The sequence below is a fragment of the Amblyomma americanum genome, chromosome 5, assembly GCF_052857255.1.
Source record: "Amblyomma americanum isolate KBUSLIRL-KWMA chromosome 5, ASM5285725v1, whole genome shotgun sequence".
Lineage (NCBI taxonomy): Eukaryota > Metazoa > Arthropoda > Arachnida > Ixodida > Ixodidae > Amblyomma > Amblyomma americanum.
In genome coordinates this window covers 29,196,354-29,222,768 of record NC_135501.1, presented here as the reverse complement: position 1 = coordinate 29,222,768, position 26,415 = coordinate 29,196,354, and the positions used below count along the sequence as shown (strand labels likewise).

The window sequence follows — 26,415 nt, the reverse complement described above, 5'->3', positions numbered from 1 at the left end:
TCATAGCTCTCAGCGGCAACAAGAATTTCGGCAGCGGAAACAATTCCTTTACAACTCGTTGGTGAGGGCTTCAGTGGCGTCGTCGATGAGGTCGTCGATGAGGTCGTCGATGAGGGCATCGGGGAGGTCGTCTGTGTGGTCGTCGATGTGGTCGTTGGTGTGGTCGTCGGTGGGGTTGGCAGTGAGATCGTCTTTGAGGTCGGCGGGAGGGATCATTGGCGTTCGGGTCTGCGCATCAAATCGTTGGATGGAGGCTGTTCACTCTCTGCGGCAGCGGCGGTCCTACCCCCGGAGGACGCCGTCTTCAGTTTTCCCGGCGGGGGGACGTGCCTCTGAATTGGGCGAAGGAACCCATCTTGGAGATGGCGACCTAGACTGACGTTGTGGAGGCGTCGAGGGCAGCACGTGATCGGCCAGGTACTGTTCAATGTCCCGCAGTCTCTCACCATAGCGTGGTCGAGGTGTGCTCGGTGGAAATCCCCTTAAGCCCATCCTCTGGTATGGGCAGTTGCGGAGGACATAACCTGGCTCCCCGCAGTGGTAGCAGAGCGGCTGGTTTTGGGTGTGCGCCACACGTCCGCTTTTCGGTGCATTGGTTCAGCAGCAGGATGGTATGCATGCGGCACCAACGCAGGTTTTCTTAGGGCTTCGCTGTAGCTCATGATGTACGGCTCTGGCTGTGGTGTCCGTAGGGCTTCGCTGTAGCCGATGGTGTATGGCTCCGGCTGTGGTGCCGGTGGTGTTTTGACCGCTCGCCGAATTTCATCAAGGACGACATCGGCTACAGCTGCAACACTGGCAGGTGGAGCATCTCGGCGCAGGTTGCGCAGTTCTTCGCGAACCACACTCCACACAAGCTCCCGAAGTGCCTCGTCCCCGGTGACTGCCACTGACGCACTGTAGCTGGTGGTTGCAACACTTCCCTGACGACCATACTGCACACTGCGTTCCTGCAGGGAACATTCCATAGCCATGGCTTCTTTGGCGAAGTCAGCGGCGGTTCTTGCAGGGTCGTGTATGAGGCCAGAGAAGAGCTGCTCATTCACACCACGCATGAGGTGGTGCATCTTCGTTGCCTCAGTCATAGCAGGGTCAGCACGATTGAAGAGGCGCGTCATATCTTCTGTATACATGGCGACATTTCGTTCGTCTCCTGTGGCCTGGAGCGAAGAGGGATTTTGGGGTTTTCTTTTCGTTCGTTTGTGCTGAAGGTGGTGAGCAACTCACAGCGGAACGCTTCTTAGTTGGTAAAAAAAGCCTCATGGTTCTCGAACCGTATCTTTGCTGAGTCTTTAAATGGAAATACATGTTTCGTAGCTTTCGCTCGTCGTCGCACCAGTTGAAAGTGGCCGCGCGGTCAAAGCTGGCCCACCAGTCCTCGACGTCCTCGAATCTATCGCCGTGGAAGGATGGCAGCGAGCAAGGTGTAAGGAGTACAACTGCAGGGACAGTGCCGGAAAGCTGACCTGTCCGACTGCCAGTAGTGGATGTCGTGGTACACACCGGCTTCGTCAGTGGCTGAAACTCAGGTTCCAGGCCTTGCAGGTGGCGGCTCGCCTTGTGGACGAGGGTTGTTTGCAAACGTCGAGGATCAGCGTCAGAATTATCTTCGGGGTTAGCGTGCATGGTACGATACCCAGCATCTCCACCAAAATGTCTCCGACAAACGTAGTGGCGCTCGCAGAATGTGAGCAGTGTGGCAATATCCAATAAGTAGAACCCTGCTGTTACGTTCCTCACTGCTGCGTTTTCCTGGCTGCTACGTCGTTTTCATCCGGTCCTGGCATAGCTTCCATAGCATCCAATGTATAAGGAACCCTGTTGTTACGTAGCAGCTGTGAAAACGTTCCCGCATGATACGTCGCAACTTAGCACCCCGAACACACCTGGGCTGAAGTAGGCAATGCGCTGCACCCGCCATTTTGACTTTTGGAGAGTATTGGCTGGGCTTGGCTATGGAACTGGCTGCGAGAAGCCGCGCGGCAGTTCGAGAGGCCGCCACTACGTGGCCGTTCGTGAAAAATGCTCTCTTTTACGGTCGCCGCATGGTTGTTGAACGGGTCGACTCCTCTTATATCATGCTATCGTCATTGTGCATTAAGCCTCGTGAACGTCGAACTTGTGCTTAGACGGCATCGCGCGAGCGGAAGGCGCTTTCCCTTGAGGAAAAGCTGGACGCATTAAACACAGTCGACAGGTAGCCAGCGTGGAATAGAGTCGACATTGCCAAGAACCTGGTCTCGCACCCTCGATGCTTAACAGCATCATCTCGAAGCGTGCCAAGATAGAGGGGAATGCCGCGCTCTTCGGCCCGAAAGCAAAGCAGGCTCGTGGCAAAAACGGCAAGCCACCATTCTGGACTTTTTTAAGTCCTAAGCGCACTCTGTGGAAATAAATTGTCTATAGTTGAAACTGCACTTTTTCATTCATTTTCGGAGCTTTCCTCACTGTTGCGTTATCCCGGCTGTTACGTTTTTTTTCCCCGGTCCGGTGAAAAACATATGAACGGGGTTCCACTGTACCTCTATCTTGCTTTGGTGCATTCATGAAAAAAGTCAAAGGTGCATTTTACTGGCACGGGTTACCTTCATTTTGCTTGTTATGTTGCCAAGTGAAATGAATTGGATTCGAAACATGGGACTACCCCCACTGTTGTTGACTGTGCAGCTGTTTTTTTTTCTGCATTTGTGCGTCATAAAGAATGTTTGGCTGTGCAGGGCAGGTTCTGCAATCTACGCTAACAGTTTTGTTATCATTGTGACCATTATGGTATCAGTGACTGTGCTGTGTTTCATACTTCGTCTATAATACTTTGATTGTGAGGGATAAGTGAGAACTTTTGCATGCACTAGTTGCATAATTTTGGCCCAACACGGGATGTTGTTTACTACAGCAAATAAACTTGAATGATAGTTTTTAACACATGCTGTAAGTGTCCATTGGTGATATTTTGAAATTTAGCTTCAAAATAAAAAAAGTGCTGTTATGTTAGTACTCTGTTTCTGGCATGTAAAATGAACGTTGCAATGAAATGTGCTAACTGAAATCTTCTGCAGCTAACATTGCTAACTGGTACTGTGTGAGATGTGCAGAACTGCATGCTGTCTGTAAAAAAAAATTACCCTGTTTGCTGAAAGAGTACGGAAATTCTATGTTATTTTATCTGCTTCTTACTTTCCTGAACAAGTGGAGTGCATATGGAGCTGTTTTAAGTACTACCATCTCTGGTACTGCAGTTGCAGAGCTTTGTAGTTGTAATCTTGATGAAATTTGGGTTTAAAATCCAGGCATATCATGCAGCCATTTACCTTAACTGAAAGGGGCACTAATAAACTTGCGGTATGCCGGGGATGTTAAAGCATGCCGCTTCACGAATACTGTCCAGCAAGAATTTTTTTAATGCGCTTTCTAAGAGCTGAGTTATTTGTAGTCAAAATTTGAATTTCAGCATCTTCGCGCCTTTCCCTCTCCTCTCGCCACTTTTTGCACGCTGGAAGCTCGGCGGTCCTCCGCCGGCCCCACCTCCGGGAGCGGAGCTTCCTCACCCGCCGAAGCTACACGCATTATTGGCCGCGGCCACGGTAGCTGCTTGACGTATGAACGAACCTAACCAATGGCCACCTCTCACCCTGTCTACACAGATGCGAGCGACAGAGGAGGGTGCGAGCATGAAAAAGTCACCGGGAAGGGCTTGCCAACTTTCACGCTTGGTTGTGGGTCCTCTGCTGCGTGTAGAAGTGTATTATTTGGTTAAGGTTTTCATGACAACACAATGTAGTGATTGAGCGAGTTGATGTGCTCTCCTCGGAAATGTTTCAGAGCCCCTTTAAGCCCACAGACAGTCGCCATATGTATAAGCTTTGGCGTGAGCCGTCAGAGTGCCCTGCAACATTCCCATTTCCATTGGCCTGAGTTGTTCAGTTTTCTGGCACAAGTGGTGGGGGAATCTGTAGACCTTGTGCAGCCCTTCATCCTGTTGCCCATGTCACATCTGTAGTGGGCGCCACTAGAGGGCGCCACCTGGAAGGCACCAGCATAACGGGTGTGCCACCTAGTATTTGCAGGACTCATTTAACCCGGTCATGACGGTGGTCCTTCTACGTGCCTAGTGTACTTGTTCCTTCTGCACCAGTGTCCCTAGGATGAGCGGACACCAACCAGGCCCACAACAAGGTGTGGTATCTGTGTGTGCAGGCGGTTCCAGCCACAGGCCCCAGCCCCCCACCTGCGGCCCCTGCGCCTGGGTTCCCAGACAGGCTCTGCGGCCGTTTCCAGCAGCAACAGCCCATTCATCTTCTCTCCACTGCAGCCGCACCGGCGGTCAGGCCGGGCGCCCCTCCTGTGGGTGCAGGGTGAGGTGGCTGCCGTGGCCCTGCAACTGTGCAACCCGCTGCCCACCGAGCTGGCTGTCCAGCACATGGTGGGGACATGCTTCCTCCTACTTTGAAGGGAGGAGGGGAGAACTTGGAGGGCTGTGTTCAGAGGTTTTACAGTGTTAGCTCTTAGAAGAAGGTTCTTCTGCATTCTTGTCGAATGTCATCACTATCACATGTCTGTGAGCACCAGACGGAGGCACAGAAAGGAGGCACCAGAGCAGACATTGTTGCTGCTGTGCCTGTTATAGGGTGCCACCAAGCATGCATAAAATGTGCGCACTATCTTGGCTGACAGTCCTGGAGTGTCGACTTGGTAGGTGAGTGAGTCATTCTAGTGAGTCATTCTAAACACATTAATGAGTTAGCAGTTAGAGGGAAAGGAGGGGAATTCAAGATATTGTTGCACAACAAATATTTGGCTTTGAGTGAGGGTGACGACTGTAATGTTCAAGTAGTGAACAGTAACGTCACAGCTATCATTACGGAATGTGCATTAGAAGTAGGCGGTAGTTTGGTCAACACGATACCGGCTAGCTATCTCAGGAGACGAAAGATTTGATTAAGAAACACCAAAGCATGAAAGCATCTAACACCCTCCAGACAGAATAGAACTAGCAGAGCTATCAGAGTTAATAAATTCGTGCAAGGCCATAAGGAAGTGTAGTACGTAGAAAATAGAGCATGCTCTAAACAACGAAGGTAGCCTAAAAGCAGTGAACAGGAAACTAGGTATAAGTAAAGACCAGATGTATGGGTTAAAAGACAAGGAGTGGAAAGTCATCAGCAATATACGTAAGATATTTAAACTAGCCGAAGAGTTCTACACAAATCTATACAGTAGCCAAAGTGATCAAGACGTTAATGAGGGAGGCAGTAGCGCACAGCAATGGAGCAGCCTGCTAGTAATGAAAGAGGAAGTAAAGAAAGCCTTAGGAGCAGTGCAGCTAACCACCCTGTACATGCAAATGCCTTATGATCTCGAGCATACCAGAAGCTTGGAAGAACACTAACATAATCTTAACCCATAAGAAAGGGGACATCACGGACTTTAAATATTACATGCTGATCAGCTTACTGTCCATTGTCTATAAGGTATTTACTAAGGGAATCAGTAATAGAGTCAGGGCAACCTTGGACTTCAATCAGCCAAATGATAAGGCAGGCTTTCGTAAAGAGCACTAGACAGTAGACCATATTCACACTATCAGTCATTTGATAGAAAAATGAGCACAATGTAACCAACCCCAGAATATAAGTCGACCCCAGACATATCAAACTCGAAAGGTTTGGTTTGGTTTTCTGGGGTTTAACACCCCAAAGCCACTCGGGCTATGAGGGACGCCGTAGTGGAGGGCTCCAGATAATTTCGACCACATGGTGTTTTTTAATGCGTACTGGCACCGCACAATACATGGGCCTTTAGCATTTGGACTCTATAGTCCAAATGCGGCATTTGCAACTGCCGCAGCCAGGATTGAACCCTCTTCTTTCGGGTCAGCAGCTGAGCACCATAACCATGGAGCCAATGTGGCAGCTAAAACTTAAAGGGGATCTCAAAATAGTTTGATATACAGTTAAACGTCGATATAACGAACTTCAATATAACGAAATCCTCAATATAACGAAGTTACAAGGCATATTCAACTTATTCCCCATTGGAAACCATGTATATTTTGCCTCGACATAACGAAGTAATATTGCTGCAATTTCATTACAACGAAGTCGCGTATCCTAAAAAAATTTACCCGGAAGGAAAATGTCGCCGTGACGATGACGGCCGCGGGGAAAGCGGTGCTAGCGTGAGTGACTTGGGTAACCCACGCGGATGGGCCTCATGGGGCGCGTGGAATTCGCTCCCAGCAAGCAGGAGAGAGAGAGAGCAACCCTCTCTCTTCCCCCCGTCCGGGCCCGTCTTTATTTTTTTTTTTGCTCGGTCGCCGGCGACGGCGCACTCCTCTCCCCCCCCCCCCCACTCCTCCCAGGCTTCTTTGCTGTGCATGCGTCAGCTTACACGCCCGTCTCTCATTGGATCTGCCAACCCATGTGATTGCTTGTGCACTTGCGCGGCCGCCGTCGCCGCCGTACTCCTTTGTCCGCGTTGTCGCGTTGTTCACTCGCTGCTACCACACGTGCTGGATACATCGCAGGCGTTGCTTTGGTTGCCCTCGTGTATGCCCGCGTGCGTCGCCGCCATGAGTGGCAAGAGGAAAGCCCTTTCGCTTGAGCAAAAAGAGGCGATTCTGGACGCAGTTTCGAAAGGCGAAAAGAAGAAGGACGTAGCGGCTCGATTCAGCATATCCATGAGTACGCTTTCAACAATTTTGAAAGCCAAGGAGTCTATCCTCAGCTCAGTGAAGTGTGGAACGAGCGCCCAACGTAAGCGATTGAAGCCTGCTACGTATCAAGACGTAGATAAGGCTGTGTTCGCCTGGTTCATGGACGCCAGAGCGCAGAATGTGCCGGTAAGTGGCGCAATTTTGCAGCAAAAAGCAAAGGATTTCGGTTGCCTGCTCGAGAAGGATTCATTCAAGGCAAGCAGTGGTTGGCTCCACCGTTTTAAGGCCCGGTACGGGATCGTCGGACGGCTGCTGTGCGGGGAGTCAACGTCGGCTGACGCGCCTGAAGCCGCTAGTTGGCTGGAGAAGGAAATGCCAGCAATACTGACGCGATACCAGCCATCGGATGTTTACAACGCGGACGAAACTGGATTTTTTTATCAGATGCTACCGAATCGGACGCTAGCACTGAAAGGTGATCGCTGCCATGGTGGCAAACAGAGTAAACTGCGCATAACTGCTCTGCTGTGTGCCAACATGGATGGCAGTGATAAGAGAGTGCCGCTTGTGATTGGCAAGAGCAAGAAGCCGCAGTGCTTCAGAAACGCTCGGAAGCTGGAAGTGGAGTACACTTCTAACACGAAAGCGTGGATGTCCCGCGACATCTTCCGTGACTGGCTCCGGGCGTTCGACAAGGATATGAAAAATGGCGGTCGCAGCGTGTGCCTCTTAGTGGACAATTGTTCCGCCCATCACGTCGACGACTTAGAGCTAGCTTACCAATGTCGAGCTACGGTTTTTTCCACCGAACTGCACGTCGCTGCTTCAGCCGCTCGACCAAGGAGTCATCAACAGCGTGAAGTGTGCGTATCGTCGCCGGTTGATCGACAAGCTGCTGCTCAATCTCCGCTTAAAACGCCCCACTAAGGTGGATATTTTTCAAGCCTTAGAGATGTTTTCCGCATATTGGAAGGCGACATCAAAGGAAATTATCAAGAACTGCTTCCGGAAAACCGGGTTTGAGAACGGCGTGGCAGCAGCAGCGAGTGCCTCCGAAGACAATAACAGCACGGAGGCTAATGAAAGGGCTCCGTTCGATGGCGAGGAAGGCGATCAAGCCGGCCTTGAAGAAGCATGGAGGTGCCTGGAGAGTGACGGGGCCGTTCCTGACGGTGCCGCTCTGGAAGACTTCCTCTACGCAGACTTTTGCGTTGTTGCCACCGAGGAAGTTACCGACGACTCCATCGTGCAGGATGTGCTAGGAAGCATGCAGGAGGACCCAGGCAGCGATATCGATGCTGAAGACGACGATGCCCCGAGCAGCCGCGAAGTGCTTGACGCAATTGATGTTCTGCGGCGCCACGCGAGTTCGATTGGGCAGCAAGATGCAATGCAATCCTTGTGGGCCTATGAACGCAGTGTGAGGCCATCTCTGATTGCAAAGCAGACGCAAAAGAAAGTCACTGATTACTTTCAGAGAAAATAAAGGATGAGTGCTTACAACTGGCAAGTGATTTGGTAATGTTTCCGCATGCTAGGTACGAAATTTCGATGCAACGAAATTTCATTATAACGAAGTAAAGTGCCGATTTTTACGACTTCGTTATATCGAGGTTTAACTGTATCAGCAATTCAATATACAATACGTGGCAACAGATAAGCTGATCTGTAACCCAGAAGCATGATTACAGTGCATCGACACCAGAAGTGCGCTTCCTGCAGCCACGCGATGCCCTCCAGCATACTAGCAGCACACTGCTCGCTGGGTGTTGCTTGGTCTAGCTCACTTCATATCAAGGCTGCAGTGGACAGTGCTTTGGGAGAAGCCACCACCGAGGTCTAATGCTGCTACTGATACATTATGAGCACAATAATATCTCAATTGAAATTAGGGTACAGTTGATTTCTGTGTTGCCTCCAGCAGCAAAGCAGGCCACTTAAGAGCTTGTCCCGCTTGTCCTGTCCACCTCATCTTACGTCCTGTCCTGAAGTCGGGGTTCTTGCACCTTTTAAACATGCCAATTAAGAGGCGCAGCAAGCCTTCAGTCAGCAGGCTGACTTCACCACATGACAGCCGGTGCACTGAACGTCGGCTTTCTCTCATGGCAGCAGTGTCACATTGAAAATAAGCACACCAGACCGATGGCCGCCTCCAAGTACACCCCATGTTCACCTTGGCACATGGTTTCATGGCGCTAGTGCTGATGGCAGGTACCCTGGGTCTTGCAGCCGACCCAGCTCCATGCACAAAAAGTGATCATGGAAGCACTGTTAGGAGAAGTGCCACTTGAAGGGGCACTGGGCGCAGTTCGGTATATAGCAAATGGTCTGGCGAATGGGAGTTTGATAAATGTGAACAACATTGCTGTACTTTTACATGGGGATTTCAAGGGTATTTTTTTACATTTTGATATAAGCAAAAGTTCTATGCCGTATTCATTTGAATCTAGGTCAATAGTTATTTAAAAACACGAGGTATGAAACTCCTAGGTTGTGCTCATGATAAACTTTTGCTTGTGCCGTAACGAGAAGGGCTTTCACAGGCCCAAAGAAAGGCCGCCATCCTGGAGTAGAATCAGTACTGGCAGATTTTGTGAAATCGCGGAGGTCAGCGGCACTTCCAGTGGCTACAGTTGCCACAGAAGAGCTACAGGCCAAAGCGAGAGAGCTGGCAAGAGAGCGAGGTACTGCTCAGGATCTGTGAAAGGCGCGAGCTGACTCCAGCAGGCCTCATCAAGAGTGCATTGCTAGGGTTGTAGCTATAGCTAGATCGTTGCAGCGTGGGATGACATCTTGGAAAGCTTGGTTGCGCGTGCATTGCAAAAGTGCAGCATTTCCAATGCACTTGTTGGCACAGAATATTGTGTACTGTACGAAGAGGACATTGATCAGGACGTCAGCGATGCCGAGGACAGGTGAGCGGGAGCACGTTTATGGAAATAAATGCCATTTGTACGCTGTCATTCTCAGAATAGTAATTTTTGAGCCGAATTACATTCAAGGAATTTTTTTTTTTTTATTTGGCCTGCAACTTTGGGTTGTCAGCTTAGAATCGAGGCCAGCCTAGAATGGAGTAAATACAGTATACCTGGGTTCGGCTGTATTTAGTTGTGTCTGCTTTCGTGTGTGTGCGTAGGTGGGCAACATGCTTTTTACAGACTGACAGCCGAGAGGTGTTAGACAGTTGGTAGTCAGAATGTGCTGAAGCTTCAGCTGTGTGTGTGCCCACGCAGTCCCTGGTGGCAGACGGGGTTCCCCTGGAGAGTTTTCCGGCCTCCCTGGAGCTGCCACCCGAGTCCAGCCCGTACCCGGTCAAGCTGCTGGGCACGCCCCGTGCCACGGGACAGCTGCGCCTCCTGGGTGGGTGCTGAGGGACAGATGTGATGTGTGGGTGCATTTTACAGACTGCTTGGGGTGCGCCTTTGCAGAGTCGCTGTGTGAACATATTTGGTAACCTACTGGCACTTACACAGGGCATAGGAGTAGCCTGGGCAAGGAAGAGCCCACTGCAGGTATCGTCCTTCTAGTGGATGATGCTGAATTGATTTTAATGGCACAAGGGCAACTTAATCAGAAGCACCGCAATTATCTTTTTCGATCTTCTCAAGGTGAGGTCAAAGTAAGTCATTAGTTCGGACTGCAAGGATGAGGGAAAAACGTCTGAATTACCCAAATCTCAAATTATCAAATGGCCCCCCAAAGCTGCCAAAAATCATTCTTGTGCAAGTACAATTTATTTGGGGAAATCTGGGCAGTATTCATGTCCTTTTAAGGCAAAAACTGTGTGAGAACAGCAATTTTTTGCATGTGACAAGCTCGGACTTCTGACGTACTGGAAGAATGGTGGTATCACATGGACTGAAGCGCACGTTGATGCCGGAGTGAAAAAAATAAAAACAGTGACAAGGCAGTGACCGCTGTACACTTCATGCAGCTATAGGCTCAGCTGGCTGGCTGGCTGGTATGTACGGTTGGTAGCTGCCACTGCCCCAGGCTATGAGCAAAGCTCCGAAAACGAAACTACGCCACCGGACTCTTCCTTGGCTTATTGACAGGGGCTACTGCTTAACATGCCTGCCATTGCACACACATCGAAAGACTGCAAGAAAACAGTGTAATAAACAGTTCAGGCCGGGGAACGATTACTTGGGGGATCGCATGTCAGGGAGGCCACATGTTGACACAGTTCCACTTCGGGAGCCTAGTGGAAAGTACAGATGCGGGCCCCAGGACGTACAGTAGAATCTCAGTGATACCAATCTCATGGGGTTTTGAAAAAATTCATATCATCCGAAATTTAGTATCATCCAAACGAACAAAATTCATATGCAGAAGCATAGAATATGCATGCATGCAAGCAGATTTGTTTATGACTGATGGGATTTACAGTCGACGACCGAAAATTCAGACACCTGATTTTTCGGACATGCTTTATTATTCGGACTTTTTCGCGGCACCCCGACATGGCCCATAGAGCCAATGTATAAGAATGCCTAAAATTTCGGACGCACCGCAACACACTGCTCGATTTTTTGGACCTCGTTTGCACTCGCCACCAGTACCCAGGCCGCCATATAATGCGTACAGTGAGACTTCATTAATTCAAACTGCAGGAGAGATCGAAAACTTGATCAAAGAAAACAAAATTCAACCTTAAAGGGAGCCTCTTGACTTGCGATCCTGAAATTCGGCACAAGTCGGCACATTGCACTTGCGTGGTTTCGAATTTGTACTGTTCTTGAATGCATTCCGCCGCACGAACTTGAACAGTAGTCAGAGTTCGCGGAACTCATCTGTGCCGAGTCTTTCGTCCTGAATCCAGAGAGAGGCAGCAGCAAAACGTGTGAGAGGTGTACGGCTTCATGGAGACGGCGAGCGCGGGAGGAAATGGTGGTGCATTTCACAGTGAGGTCAGCGTACTCGCGACAAAACGCATGAAACCGTGACTTTTCTATCGCAAAACCGTAAACAACTGGCATTTTGATGACAGGCAATATGCCTCTCATTACACGCAAGCCACCGCAGAGTGATATCGCCGGATACGATGCCGATTTTGGCTCTAGTTGCTAGGCCTAATGACGAAGGCCATTGCCGATGGAGCGTTTGCTTCGGCTGTTTCTTGGTTCTTATTGTTTCGCCATCATTGCATTCTCGTTCCTGGCTCATCGTACTGCGGGCGCAGTGCAGTTCCCGCAGCAGCGTGTTCGCTTTCCCGTTTAGACTTTGTCCAAACCCGTGCGTTCATCGGCGACATGCTGAGGGCAGCACAGCCAGGCCGAGCTCGTGAAAGCAGCCGCCGCCCGTTGCCTGTGCACATTTCACGTGGCAAAATTTAGTCATTCTATAGGAGTTTTAGAATGTGTGCAATACAACTGACCTCTTCCTCCAGCATATTGATAATAAGTCGTAATTTTTTCGGTGAAATTTGATTTTATGGAGAGTCCGAAAATCTGTCGTTGACCGTATTCACGTCCGTGCAGCCACGCTACTCTTGGTGCGTACCGCATCATTAGCGATCGCGATTTCAGCGATTTGAGGCCCGCACACTGCCTCTCACTATTTGCAGTGCGTACCGCATGATTAGCGGTCGCAATTTGAGCAACGCGAGGCCCACGCACGGCCGCTCACTATTTGCAGTGCATAACGCGCGATTAGCAATCGCGATTTCGGCGATGTGAGGGCCGCGCACCGCCGCTCACTATTAGCAGTGTGTACCGCGCGAATAGCGATCGCGTTTTTGCCGATGCGAGGGCTGCGCTTAGTGCTCGAGGGTGCGATCGTGGCTCGCGTATTCGTATCATCCGATATGGTGTGGGAGAGAGTTCGAAACATCCGGAATTCCGCACGTTATGCACAATGCACTCCGGCTGGGGAATTTACGAATTCGTGTCATGCGAAATTCGTATCAACCGTGTTTGTATCGCCGAGATTCTACGGTATCACGAATAAAAGAGCTTCCGACGCCATAGATTTTGTGGGCATCTGGTGGGACTCCGGCAGCACTCTGAATTACCCAAATTTCTAAATGAACGGGGGTCTAAATAACAAAGTTTCAGTGTAGTGTGGAATACATCATGTTTACAGGTTGAATACAAAAAATGCACTCTGGCAGCTGAGCTGTATCTTTTAAGGGGGGTTGTGTGTCTTGAGGTAAAAAAAAATTGCAAATAAGTGAATTATTAGAAGAACAGTTTTCCATACCAAATATTCTTCAAGCTGTATATCTCCACGAAATATCCATGCTCAAAATGATCCTAAAGTAAAAAAAAGATTATCTTAAGAGCCGCTCAACCGAACAACAAAGCACGAGTTTCAAAATGACATTCCACATCAGGCAATCGCAAGTCCTCAATTTATGTTCAACCATCCCCATTTTTCTTTCATTTGAAAGCTCATTTTGTGCCTTTTCATTTGACACCTTCCAAGTTCGCATCAGGGTAGGGCAACCAAAGCCACAGCCATTTCCCCATGACTGTTTCCTGCGACTCACTAAGTGCACAGAGGCTTCGTCTCTTTATCTCTGTTGGTGGTCTTAGAAATGCAGTCTCTGCCTTATGGTATTTTTCTCCGGTTGGCCTTGCGTAATGGAAATGAGCTTACTATCAGTTTATTCAGTAGAAGTCGAGCTGTGCAGTGATGTTATTTTTGTTGTCTTTTGCATTATGTTTAAATTTTGTTTATTTATTTATTTAGTTTACCCTCAAGGCCTGGGCCATTACAGAGGGGAGTGGATGACTGAAATAAATACAATAAATAAAGAAAGCGTGAAGCAGACTAGTCAATGATCTACATATACAATGCTGGCTAATGCGGTTCTAAAATTATGGATGTCTGCAATATACTGGCAATCGATCCGGGAAGGATCTGGTAAGGAAATTACCAGCCAACACATTTTGTACATTCTATACATAGATTTTTTTACCATTCTATTTTCACTGAGGGAAGTGAAAAACAGCATCACTGCACAAAGTACATCTTGGGTGATGCAGTTTGGTAAATCCCCCGCAAGGGGGCGCCTGCAGCTTGCAGGCGTCGCGACGGTGATTGGCGACTCCGCGGGTTCCCGAGCATCCGCAGGGACATCCCCGCAAGGGGATGATGGTGAACCGTGCATCACCACGGACCCGAGCACCCGCGCCTAGCCGTGCGTGGCATTGCCGTGTCCGGGGAAAAGGGGATCCTGGTGGTTGAGCCGATGCCGAGCGTTTGGACCCTTAAGGCCCCTCGGCGGAGGCAACACACCACTTTGGCCCCAGCTTCCTGTAGACGGCACCTCCGGCCTGACCCGACCGGGGGAAATCCGCAGTCGTCTTTTCCTTATCCTCCCCTCCATCTTTTACTTTCCTATCATCTTTCTTACAACTCTCCTGTTTCCTCCTCCTTCCTTGGTTTTTTCCTTTTTCCTGGCGGCTAGGGTTAACCCTGTGTGGCGAACTATCCTGGGTTTCGTCATATTCGGTTATAGCAATGGTGTACAGCTGGCGTGGGCAGGACTTGTTTTCAAGTTCCTGTCCCGTCCCCTAGTTGGGCTCCATGGTGGGCGGCTGGCACCAAGGCCGAAGAACAAAATTTTTTATGGCTTCCTCCCTGCTTAATAATGATCGCCCTCTGAAAAGAGGACGGACCGATGTCACAACACAGTTTTTCAGCAAAAAGAAGACAACTTTTCCGAAGTACCACATCGTCCACAGTAAAGAAACAGAAAAGCCAGCCAGACAAATATCCCCGTTCCTTGTTTCAAGAGTTCTTACAGAATCCCTGGGCCCTCAGTACAAAGTCACAAAGTTGGCTTGTGGTGACCTCCTCCTCGAACTGCTCGACATAACTCAGATTTCAAAGCTTGCAAACATTGAAACTTTTGGCGATATTCCTGTCTCTGTTACACCGCACAGATCATTGAACACAGTACGTGGTGTCATCTCAGATAATGATTTCCTGCACCTAACAGAGGAAGAGATGCTTGAAGGACTGAACCCTCAGAATGTTACCAACGTCCACAGAATTACAATCCGCAAAGACAACAAAGAGATTCCGACAAAACACCTGGTCCTGACGTTTGCCTCATGCACCCTACCCGAGTCAATCGAGGTAGGCTATGCAAAAATCTCCGTTCGCCCTTATATCCCCAACCCTAAACGCTGTTTCAAATGCCAGAAGTTCGGTCACAGCTCCCAGAGCTGCCGCGGCCGCAACACCTGTGCTAAATGGGCCTCCAATGACCACCAATCAGACGGCTGCGACGCCACGCCACGCTGTGCAAACTGCGAAGGCGAGCACGCTGCTTACTCAAGGTCTTGTCCTGCCTGGAAAAAAGAAAAGGAAATCATTACAATAAAGACAAAAGATAATATCACTTTTAAAGAGGCAAGAAAGCGTTATGCAATGTCGCAAGGCACTTTCTCCTTAACACCGCACACAAACTTCGCCGATGTGGTGCGCGGGCGCGGCGCATCACACCGGTCTCAGGCACCTGCCCAGTTCACACCTAGTGAGGCTGAGGCAGGGCCATCCGCGCCCCTGGCAGATGCAGCGAGAGCTGCTATGCCACCCCCAACAACGGGCCGGCCGTCCTCCAAGTCGGCAGCCCGCAAGGCTTCCCCCGTTCGGGAGAAGTCTACCACCCCCCTGCCCGCGGGTTCCCCGCGGAACTCCAGCGCCTCCATGGAGGCGATGGATACAAGTCAAAGCTCGCCTCGGTCGCAACGGCGACGGGGCTCTCTTGACCGGAAAAAAGAAAAAACCACGATAACAGGCCCTCAACAAGGAGGGACCTGAGGTCTCAAAACACTCCTCCTTAAAATAATCATGGCGTTCCTTATCCACTGGAACTGCCGTGGAATTTTAAATAACTACAGCGATGCAACAGATCTCCTACGCTCTATGTCTCCTGTAGCACTGTGCCTTCAGGAGACCAATTTGGGACCTTTACAAAAAAATATTTTTAAGAATTATAAAGTCTTTCGCCGTGACCGTGAGCAGGCAGATAGGCTCTCTGGAGGTGTTGCTGTCGTTGTTAAGAGCGGTGTTGCAACACGTGAAATCCAGCTGCAGACGAATTATGAAGCCATTGCAGTCACCGTCATTAGCTTTAAAACAATTACCATATGTTCAGTATACCTTCAGCCACACCTCACAGTAACACTTCATGACCTAGAATCACTTTTTAATCAGCTACCAGAGCCATATCTGGTAGTTGGGGATTTTAATGCACACTCCCCTTTCTGGGGGAGTGAACAGACAGACACTAGGGGCCGTATATTAGAAGATTTTATTCTGTGCAATAATGTTTGCCTACTCAATACAGGCAAACCCACATATTGCTCTCCAGCCTCAGGAAAAATGAGTTGCATAGATTTATCTTTTAGCTCTTCTTCCGTTTTTACCGATTTTAAGTGGGATGTTCTCGATAACCCGTACGGAAGCGATCATCTTCCGGTAGTGATTAACTTTTCATCGCCACCATCAGTCATCCCTAGTAAACCACGCCGTTGGAAACTACACCTGGCCGACTGGCAACTATTTAGAGAAAAGGCTAGCCTGGAGAAATTATTTACAAACAGTCTTAACGTTGACGAACTGAATGCAATTTTTACAAGCTGCATTATTGATGCTGCGTGCCAAGCTATTCCGCAATCGTCAGGAATAGTACGACAAAACAACAAGGTATGGTACACGCAGGAATGCCGGGAAGCAAAAAAGAAGCAAAATAAAGCTTGGGGAGTTTTTCGAAGATACCCAACTCAAGATAACCTCATCAACTTTAAAAATACGAGAGCAAAAGCTCGATACATCCGCCGAAATGCCGAAAGAACATCATGGAGAAGCTACGTATCATGCATAAATAGTTCAGTTACGTCCAAAAAAATGTGGGAACAAGTCCACAAGTTTAACAGAAGCTTTTCTCCTTACACAATTCCTTTCTTAACAGCTCCAGGTACACAGACAAATATAGAGGAACAGGCAAACATCTTGGGAGAACATTTCTCAAACATTTCTAGTTGTTCACACTACACAGAAACATTTTTAAAGCATAAACATGCAGTGGAGAAACATAGACTTCCAACAACGGGCTACACAAAAGAACCGTACAATGGTTTAATAACACTCCAAGAAATAAACGAAGTTCTCTCGGCCGGAAAAAAGACAGCACCTGGCCCTGACAATATACATTACGAAATGCTAGCACATCTTTCCCAGCCATCTGTGGAGGCGCTCTTGAAGTTTTTTAACCAAGTGTGGGTGCTCGGAAGATTGCTGAAAGCCTGGAAGAAAGCAGTTATTGTACCATTCCTGAAATCTGGAAAACAACCAACATCCCCTACTAGTTACAGACCGATAGCCCTTACCAGCTGCCTTGCCAAATCATTCGAAAGTGTGCTGAATAAAAGACTAACTTTTCTGATTGAATCTCTTGAGCTTATTGACATCCATCAGTGCGGTTTTAAGAAAGCATGCTCAACAACAGACCACTTAACTCGCCTGGAAAATACTGTCCGAGAGGCTTTTATACACAGACAGCACTGTCTTGCCGTCTTTTTTGACCTCGAGAAAGCATACGACACCACCTGGAGGTTCGGCATCCTTCGTGACTTAGCAGATCTTGGCATCCGTGGCAGGATGTTGAACTGCCTTTCCGACCGCTCATTTCAAGTGCGCCTAGGATCAACCGTGTCCAGGGGCTTCGTTCAAGAGAACGGGGTTCCTCAGGGGTGTATTTTGAGCACGACATTGTTTGTTATTAAAGTAAATTCCATAGCCAAAGTAATACCGAAGGCCATTATGTATTCCGTCTATGTTGACGGTCTGCAAATAGCCTGCACATCCTCAAACCTGGTAACATGCGAGAGACAAATACAGCTGACAATGGATAAACTGGTGACCTGGGCAGACGAGAACAGTTTCCGGTTTTCCACACAGAAAACCGTGGCCATTTTTTTCTCTATTAAGCGAGGCTTACAGGCTGACCCATTTATACACCTGAACAAAACACAGCTACCGGTGAAAAATGAGCACAAATTCCTAGGCGTAACCTTTGACAAAAAGCTCACTTTCCTGCCTCATATAAATGCACTGAAAAAGAAAGCCTCCCGATCCCTCAACATACTCAAAGTACTGTCACGAAAACATTGGGGTGCCGACAGGACATGCCTTCTAAAAATTTACCGCTCAGTAGTATGCTCTACCCTTGATTATGGATGTATAGTGTATGGGTCAGCGAGACCATCATACCTTAAACGACTAGATACAGTGCATAACTTGGGTTTGCGTCTCTCCACTGGTGCTTACAGGACATCACCCATTAACAGTCTTTATGTAGAAACCAACGAACCGTCACTCGAGGACCGAAGAACCATGCTCACGTGCTCGTACGTTTTAAAAATCCGTTCGCTTCCCAAACACCTATGTTACCCCATAGTCGCAAAGTGCCCATCAAGAACACTTTTTAACAACAAACCACAAGCTATCAGGCCACTCCTCCTGCGTTTTGAAGAGATGTGTCAAAACCTCGGAGTACTGGACATTACCTGCCATTGCTCGAAGACGAGCTCCACTGCCTCCATGGCACAATTTTCCGGCAATCTGTGATTTTACCCTTACGCAGTTCCAAAAAAAACAAACTCCAAAACAACATATAGTACAGGAATTCCTTGCACTCGAAGAAAAATACAGTAGTTTTACGGACTTTTACACTGACGGTTCAAAAACGAATGTTTACGTAGGAAGCGCAGTGGTGCGAGGAAATTCGGAGACAGCAATGCGACTTCCACAGTGCGCATCCATCTTCAGCGCAGAATGTTACGCAGTATGTGTGGCAACAAAAAAAATATTAAATGAGAACCTCAAAAACACTATTATTTACACAGACTCTTTAAGTGTACTTACAGCCCTCCACTCTAGAAACGCAACCACTCCCATACTTGGGGACATCATACACAACATTGTAACAGCAACAGCTCGAGGACAAAACATTAAACTCTGCTGGGTCCCGAGCCACGTCGGAATAAAAGGAAATGAGAGAGCAGATTTGTGTGCCGCTCAAGCTCGGGGCAAGGAAATAAAAAAAGTAGATATACCCTTTAATGACTGCATGAAATTAGTTCAACAGAAATTAAGACAAAAATGGCAGTCGCGTTGGAACAGCGAAGTGAATAATAAACTGCACTTTGTAAAACCAGTTTTGGGTGAATTTAAGTCATGTGTGCACCAGGAACGTTTTAAAGAAGTGGTTTTATGCCGTCTGCGAATAGGCCACACGCACCTCACGCACAACTTCCTGCTAACAAAACAAGATACACCTGGTTGCGAGGAATGCGGAGAAGAACTTACTGTTAACCACATTCTATTCTCATGTGTGAAACTAGAAAAACTAAGAAAAAAGTACTTCACTCAATTTTATCATGAATACATTCCTTTTCACCCAACATTGCTCTTAGCTGATAATGCCATTGTTAACATACCCTCCGTTTTTAGCTTTTTAAAAGCAGCGGGCGTCCTCGAAAAACTGTCTCTTTGGAACCACTGGTTCCCTTTATTACATGATACACCTCAGCCACTTTCTCAGTCCTGAGAAGTAGACTCAGGCTTTTTATTTGATTGGTTGGGAGCCTCAGGATCCTTGCCTAGCCAAGGATAGCCGCTAAGGCTGCCTGACCTTCTTTAAGGCTTTTACCATTAGCGATTTCCAAATTTCTTCTCTTCTTTTACTAGGCAGCACAATGTTTTTAGGTCATCTACGCCATCGGCATTTTTTGATATTCTTAAACATTCTACAGAAAGCCAATTCTACACCTTGAGTTTGGCGCATGATGGCCTTAGCTGCCTATGTGCCATAAAACCCAACACACACACACACACACACGCAGTTTGGTAAATATTTCTAATAAAATATGAACATCTTTGTGCCTAACAACCTGTTACGAGAAGCTCAGTTAAAACCACAAAACTCCTTGTAAATTATATTCTATTTGAGATGTTCAAAATCGGTTTGCATACCGTATTTACGCGATTGTAAGTCGACTCGAATGTAAGTCGAACCCCCCCACATCACATATCTGAAAAAGAAAGCTAGCACTATCCTGCCACCTCTGCTTATCACCAACCGCTATCGGCTGCCGCATGCGGGAGTGCCCGTGGGCACATTCCAAAACGAAAATCTATTAGTCACTGGACTACTCGTCCACACTTGCGCCATCGTCCTCGCTAGCGCTGCCGTCGTGATCGCTGCTGCGGTCCCACAGCTCGTCGTTCTAACATCGTCGTGAAGCGAAATCCTGCTCTTTGCAAACAGCTACATCACGACATTGCGTGGAACAGCTGAAAATTTTGCCTCGCTGCAGCTGCCACAGCTGTATCTCCCGTTGCGAACGTCGAACTTGCGGCCCAGTGCGCAGTTTGTTTCTTCGGTGTAAAGAATGACAGCCATCTCGAATGTAGCCGTGAACGAGCGCCGGTCACTTACCGGACCCGGAGCACAAATGATGACTGACGAAGCACTACATTAAAAACTTGAGAAACGCGGCAGGCAGTAGTCAAATGCGTCAGAGCCAAAGAGAAACTACACATGAGCGGCGTCGGCTCTTCCGTCGGATACTGACACTCCACGGTGCCGCTGTGGTTCCGAGTGGAGGTGCCGCCGCGATTGGAACAGCGGCCCTTCCATCAACCATCGATGCTTCCTTGAGCGCAGATTGTGCGGTTGAAAATAAACAAAAGAAAACTTGGACGACGCCTATTAAGAGTAGAAGAACGAGGATGCGTTATCGGGCTGCTGCCGCTTATCAGCAGGCACAATCTGTGGCAAATTTTGGGGAGTGGACTGGTGCCGGTTTGCTGCTTATCGACAGCCACCATCGGCTGCATCGCGCGGTGTGGGGATGCCAGTTATGTGCATTGACATAGCAGCTGCTCAAGGCCAGCACCAAGAGCGATGCGATAGAGCCGCGCAGCAAAAATGCAACCACGCTCTAGCATGCCTGATATCTCATTTGTCTCGCCTTTATTGATGGTGGGATGCTTTGGTTTCTATTTTAAGTCGACCCCGTCACTTCGGATTTTCAAATTTTCAATAATAGGTCGACTTACAATCGTGTAAATACGGTATTTGGACTATACATAAAAAACCACTATTTCATTAATTGTAATAAGGATCATGCCATAAATTAAAAAAAGTAGCTTTAAGGCCAGCATCCCCCCCCCCCCCCAATAAAAGTAGCGATTTGAATTCAGCCTACTCATTTTTTTTCACATTTCATAGAAAGCAAGTGTGAAGACAAGACCAGTCTTTTTCTTAGTGGCCTCTTGAGGTACGTGTGCATTCTGCCACCTAGTGCGCAGTGGTGACACTGTTGAGTAGTCAGTGGCCTACAAGGGAAGCTGGTCAATCGATTGATTAACTTTTGTTCTCTCTTGAAAGGAGGAGTACAGAACTGAAAGTTACGAAGGAACTTAAATAGGTCCCAGCCCCTTTCGCATTGACAAAAAAGCAAAATGGTTGCCAGTCTTGTACAGGCGTACAGAAAAGTGCAGAGACCACGGGAATGGTGGTGATTGCGATTTTTCTGTGTATAAAAGGCGTGTCTGGCAGAGATGGGTGAACAGGCAGGTTAACTTATTTGTTCAGACACCCTATGCATTCGACACCCTATGCACTGTGAGAAAGCACTGACGTGCAGTTTTGTCAGCTCGCATGGTCTTTCCATTTTTTGAACAGGGGTGTACAAGGCTGCAGATAAATGGAAAAACGCATTAACATTCAGATGATGCAGTGAGATGGAAACAAACAAAACATCAACTTCACAATCATTGGAGAGATATGGGAGAGGCCTTTGTCCTGCAGTGGGCAGCCAGTGAGTGCTGGTTGACTGCGCAGTTTTGCTTACAGGAAGGACCAGAACCTTCCCAGTCTTTTCCCCTGGGCAAGTGGCGGGCATTTTGTGTGCATGCAGGCTACAGCACGTGCGTCCTGGGAGTGCATAGCCAATGCACGCTGGTGCAGCCGCCGCCACCGGTCACCGTGGTGGCCCCCCTACCACTGCTCGAGGCCACCGCCAATCTGCCCCTGGCACCCGACTTCGCCACCGTGGGGGACGCTGCACATGTTGTCAACAACTATGCACTGACCATTTTTGCCGGCGAAAAGTGAGTCATGGTCTGGTGCTCAGTGAGAGCATGTCAAATGAGTCATGGCTCCTATTGGAGGCTGCATGATCCGTGCAACTTTCACCACGTATCAACTCCATCTACTTTAGGTGCTTTTGTTTCACCGTGCACAGCGGGAACTAGTTCGTGGTGGTGCAAAAAAAAGGGCCGCATTCATGCAGAGTCAGTGCAGGCAGTGCAGGCACGGTGAAGCACTAGGGCCGAACAGAAATGAACACCAAAGTGTAGAAGTCGTGGAAACCTACTGCCTCCAGTATCCAATCATGGTTTTCAGGGCACTGGTTGTGCTTTGCCCGCCTTTTTCGTCATGATTGTCTATACTTCGTTTCATACATAGCAGGCAACGCTGCCAAAGCTAGCGCGCCTGTTCGTGCAGGCTAAGTACATCAAGTATAGTTTGCTATGCAACCACAGTGAGTGAGCACAGGTGCATTTCGTTGCGGAAAATCTCAAGTACCGTGATTAGCAACCTCCTGCACTTCGTTTTACGTCTGGCCACATTTTCGCCCTGTGACTCATCGTGACTTCGAGAATTAATAATGACATGTGGCGGTATGATACTCGGCTGGTCGGACGATTTGTTCTTACTCCATGTGCATAAAAAAATATTTAACACTCGGTGAAAATTATAGCCAGAGGGACCAAACACTGAGCGCTTCACAGCTTTGGCCATGATTTGCAGTGCTACCATTTCGTTTTATACCGCTCTTTGTTTTCATCGACACATTCGCCGAGGCTACGAAAAGAACAAATTATATGTGGTGGAGTAATATGGCTTCGCGTATGCTCTATTTCTGCAGCTTTCACAGTGTTGCCTGCTATGTGTGAACTGGAGTTTAGAAAAAGAAGAAAGATGGAACTGCGGATTACTGCCAGCGGTCGTAGCGGTGAAAAGGAATTTTGATTTCTGCCGTCTTTTCTGCCTCTCATATGGCACATTTGACACTCTTGTCAAGTGTCACCGCTTTTCTCATACACCATGGAAGGCCGTCCACACATGAGTGCAGAAAAGACATGCTTCGTCATTATCTGCTACCTTGGGAACCAGTGCAGCATGTATTCATTGGCTGACCACTTCGATGTGTTGGTGTTGCCCATGCATACTTGCATCCAGTGAGTCCGTCGTCTTCTGCCATGATGCAGTGTACTGCTGCACAAAATTGGCACTGGCAGTCGAGGAAGTGCAGAGTTTCTCTGAGCTAGGTCTGCACGACATGCGCACTTTTTTTAATGGGGTCACGACACAGTTTTTCAAACTCAAGCTGCTTATTGCAATTTGTTCACTATGCTTCTCGAAACAACGGTAAAATATGAGCTCATTTGGTGCAGCGAGTAATTTGTAATGGAATTTTTAAAAGTTCTCCTGAACCGTGCAGGCAACACTGGCATGCTCACAATCCGTGATGACAAAAACCGACGGTCACGTGCTTGCTTGCAACTGAACGACTGAACTGCACACTGCGCATAGTGAGCATAAGAGAGTGGGTTGTTTGTTGTTCGGCTAGGGGTGCGGAGGGGTGAATGGGGGCAAGTCACGATAGGGGGACAGAGGCAACAAAGGCATTTGTCCTTCCGTTTTCTGTCTACCGTCTGCCCAATCTTGATGGCCATAGCCAGACTGTAGCAGGCGCGTGCTCTGCTGCATACCGACTGTGCACACGGCAGTTTTGCAGTAGATGATGGCACTCTCGGGTTATGACGTCAATCAGGCTGCGATAATATACCTTGATCTCCTTGGTTGCTCACTTCTACAACCTTCAGAGTGTTTCCTTACTGAAGAGTCTTCTTTGATGCATGCTTAATGCAACTCTTGGTGCCAATGCATATGCTATAGGCCAGCAGTTCTTTTCCATCTGCTGTGGGATCGCACGTTTCCCTTCACATGCCTTGGTACTCTGCTGCTTGGTGCAGGCGCCAGTGTGAGCTGACGCTGACCAACTCAGGGGCTGAGCCCATCGAGATGCTGGAGCTGAGCCTGCAGACCAAGCTGGACAGAGGTGGGTAGTGTGTCGGGGCCCGTCTTTGCTTTTACACCTGCTTTGCAAGCCTCGTCCTGTGGGGCCGAGACTGGCAGGCCTCTGTCGTGTGGGGATCACTAATTTCCACCTGCATTTCACTGGCTCACATCGCAGAAGACAGCTGGGCACTCTGTAACCTGCTGTAGCGAAAATGCGCCAAACCAGCAGAAAATTCAGACGTTGCAAATATCAGCATTAATTAGGAGGACGTTTGAGGGCACCTCCAAGTTTTGTTCCCTGTAAGAATCGACTCTGTGGCTTTTTCTGGATATATTGACGTTTGTTTATAAGTAGATATGCTCATTGCTATGAAAAAATCGAATTTATAAAATTCCTGTCACTTGATTCATACTCATGACTTTGAGACTGAGGACTCCTATGATCATGGTCTGGAAGGGAATGGTGGTGTAGCCTTGCCACAGGGATCTGTGCGCAACCTGGATGCACTGCACTTTCCTTGGAAAAGCTACGTACAGGGGCGGCACCTGTGTTTCATTTTCGTGCCTTTTTTTTAGCTTTCAGTTTTTTACACAACAGCAGGACAAATGTTGTCGCTCTTGCTTCAAGTGCCAGCAAAGGGACAACTGTGCATCTGCATACTGTAAATTTATATGCTGAATATTACTGAACTATCAGACAAACCATCCAGTGCATTTTTGTTCTTCGTTAATTGGCCTCCTTGCTGTTCTGCACGTTTTTACAAGCATGGGCGTACAGTTCTAAACAGTTCATGTCGGCTGGAAAAATAAAATTTGAAAAGTATTTTAGCTTTTGAGCCTTTTTCATCAGTCAACTGCCTCATATATTTGTTGAAGCAATTTTCAGTCCTGATACAAGTTATCTTCTACATCGATGAGAATGAGGCACGAATACGTATTACATTTGGGGTATTTTATCGAGTCATCAATACAACTGTCTACCCGTTTTATTTTGTACAAAACCATTGGTCGACGCGACTTGAAAGTGATTTCTTTCAATTCCTATACTGCGTTTCATACATGGCAGGCAATGCTGCCAAAGCAAGCGTGCCTGTTCGCGCTGGTTAATCCCGCACCCAAAAAATAGTCCACCATACAACCTAAGTGAACACAAGCATATTTCATTGCAACAAATCTTAAGTGCCGTAACTGGCATCTCCTGGACTTCGTTTTACCTCCTGCCAGATTTTCTTCCCGCGACTCATTGAGACTTCAAGAAGCAAGAAATACATGTTGTGGTATGGTATGCTTTGAGTGGGGAAAATGGCTCCAACTCAATCCACGGCCAAAAAGTAGTTTTACCCAGAGGGCCCGAGCACTGAGTACCTCACAGCTTTGACCGTGATTTTCAATGCTTCCACATTTTACACTGCTCTTTGTTTTCGTCTAAACACCAACATAGGTTTTGAGAAGAACGAATGATACATGGCTGAGTAATATGGTTTCGCGGGCACACTACTTCCGTAGCCTCTGCAGCATTGCCTGCTATGTGTGAAACAGTGTAGAGTCATTCCGATTACAATTTTACCACTTGTATATGCATGTGAGACACATACTGCTTGCGTCTTATACAGGGTTAAAAGCCCTGCTTAGAGTGAAAGTAGCTTCTTTGTTATAGGGACTTGGGACTACTTATCAGTACAGGCCAAGTTTAGTTTTTCATCAGTGTCCATTTAGTGCCTGTCAATGCATGAAACCGTGCGGGACATTCTGGATTCCGTTTCAAGCAATCACGTCTCTTCAAGTAGTTGCCAGGTGAGCAACTTGCACATTGTCAGGCCCTTGATTTAATTATTTAATACTGCTGGCGCAAACAGTTCTTCTAGATGAAATGTGCACTCTGCAGCCAGGCTGCTGTAGAGTTCATTGGGGCTGGTTAGTGTTCAGCTTGCCTGGGTGCACCACCACGGTAAGACTGCGACTGCTGGGAGGATGCTACAGGGTGAAAAGACTGACAATGTCACGATAGGTCTGCGTTGATCTGCCCGACACGCATGTGAAGCTATCAGCTTTTGAAGTTGCTGCACTATAGCACTCTAGGCAGAAAGGAGTAGAAACAGAGTGAGCTGTCCTCTAGTGTGCACTCTCTTTTATAAAAGGGACTGCACTAGAGGGCAGCTTACATTCTTTTTACTCTCGTGTAGGCATATTAGTGTTAAGATTGTCCGCGTCACACCAGAAACTTGCAAGCTTGAAGCTCACAAGTTTTGGCCTTGTTTTCCTCCGATCCATGGTGAGTGGTAGTTTCGAAAAGGGGACAATGGACGGAAGGGAAAAGGAACACAAGGACAGCTGCCTGACCTAGAGTTTCCTTCTGTTCGTTATCTTCCATTTGCTCTGGTTTTCACCATGAACATTAGCCAACTTGCACAACTTTTGGTCCTCTCGTTCTCTTCCTGCCTGCTTGCTATACTAGCTCATGGGCAGTTTCAGCTCACAAAAGTGCTGCTGTTCCTTGCTTCACAGTGCCTTAGCAGGTAGCGCTCATTTTGTTCAACATCTGCTGGGAGGCGTTGATTGGATGGTAGCTTGTGTGAACACAGCGGATCACTCTTTCGGCTAAGGTGGCTTACTGCATCTCCACGTACTTGACAAGGGAATATTAATG

At 48.0% G+C, this 26,415-nt stretch overlaps 1 protein-coding gene across 1 annotated transcript in view; it reads left to right on the top strand.

Annotated features, from left to right (window-relative positions):
* The window catches only part of brun (trafficking protein particle complex subunit brun), a 96,639-nt gene that overhangs the window by 47,751 nt on the left and 22,473 nt on the right, over positions 1 to 26,415 (top strand). Inside the window, exons 12-15 of the mRNA XM_077664699.1 lie at positions 4,195 to 4,420; positions 9,886 to 10,012; positions 21,598 to 21,790; positions 23,723 to 23,808. Coding sequence (XP_077520825.1) covers positions 4,195 to 4,420; positions 9,886 to 10,012; positions 21,598 to 21,790; positions 23,723 to 23,808 — 632 coding nt within the window. The remainder of the gene's footprint in view (positions 1 to 4,194; positions 4,421 to 9,885; positions 10,013 to 21,597; positions 21,791 to 23,722; positions 23,809 to 26,415) is intronic.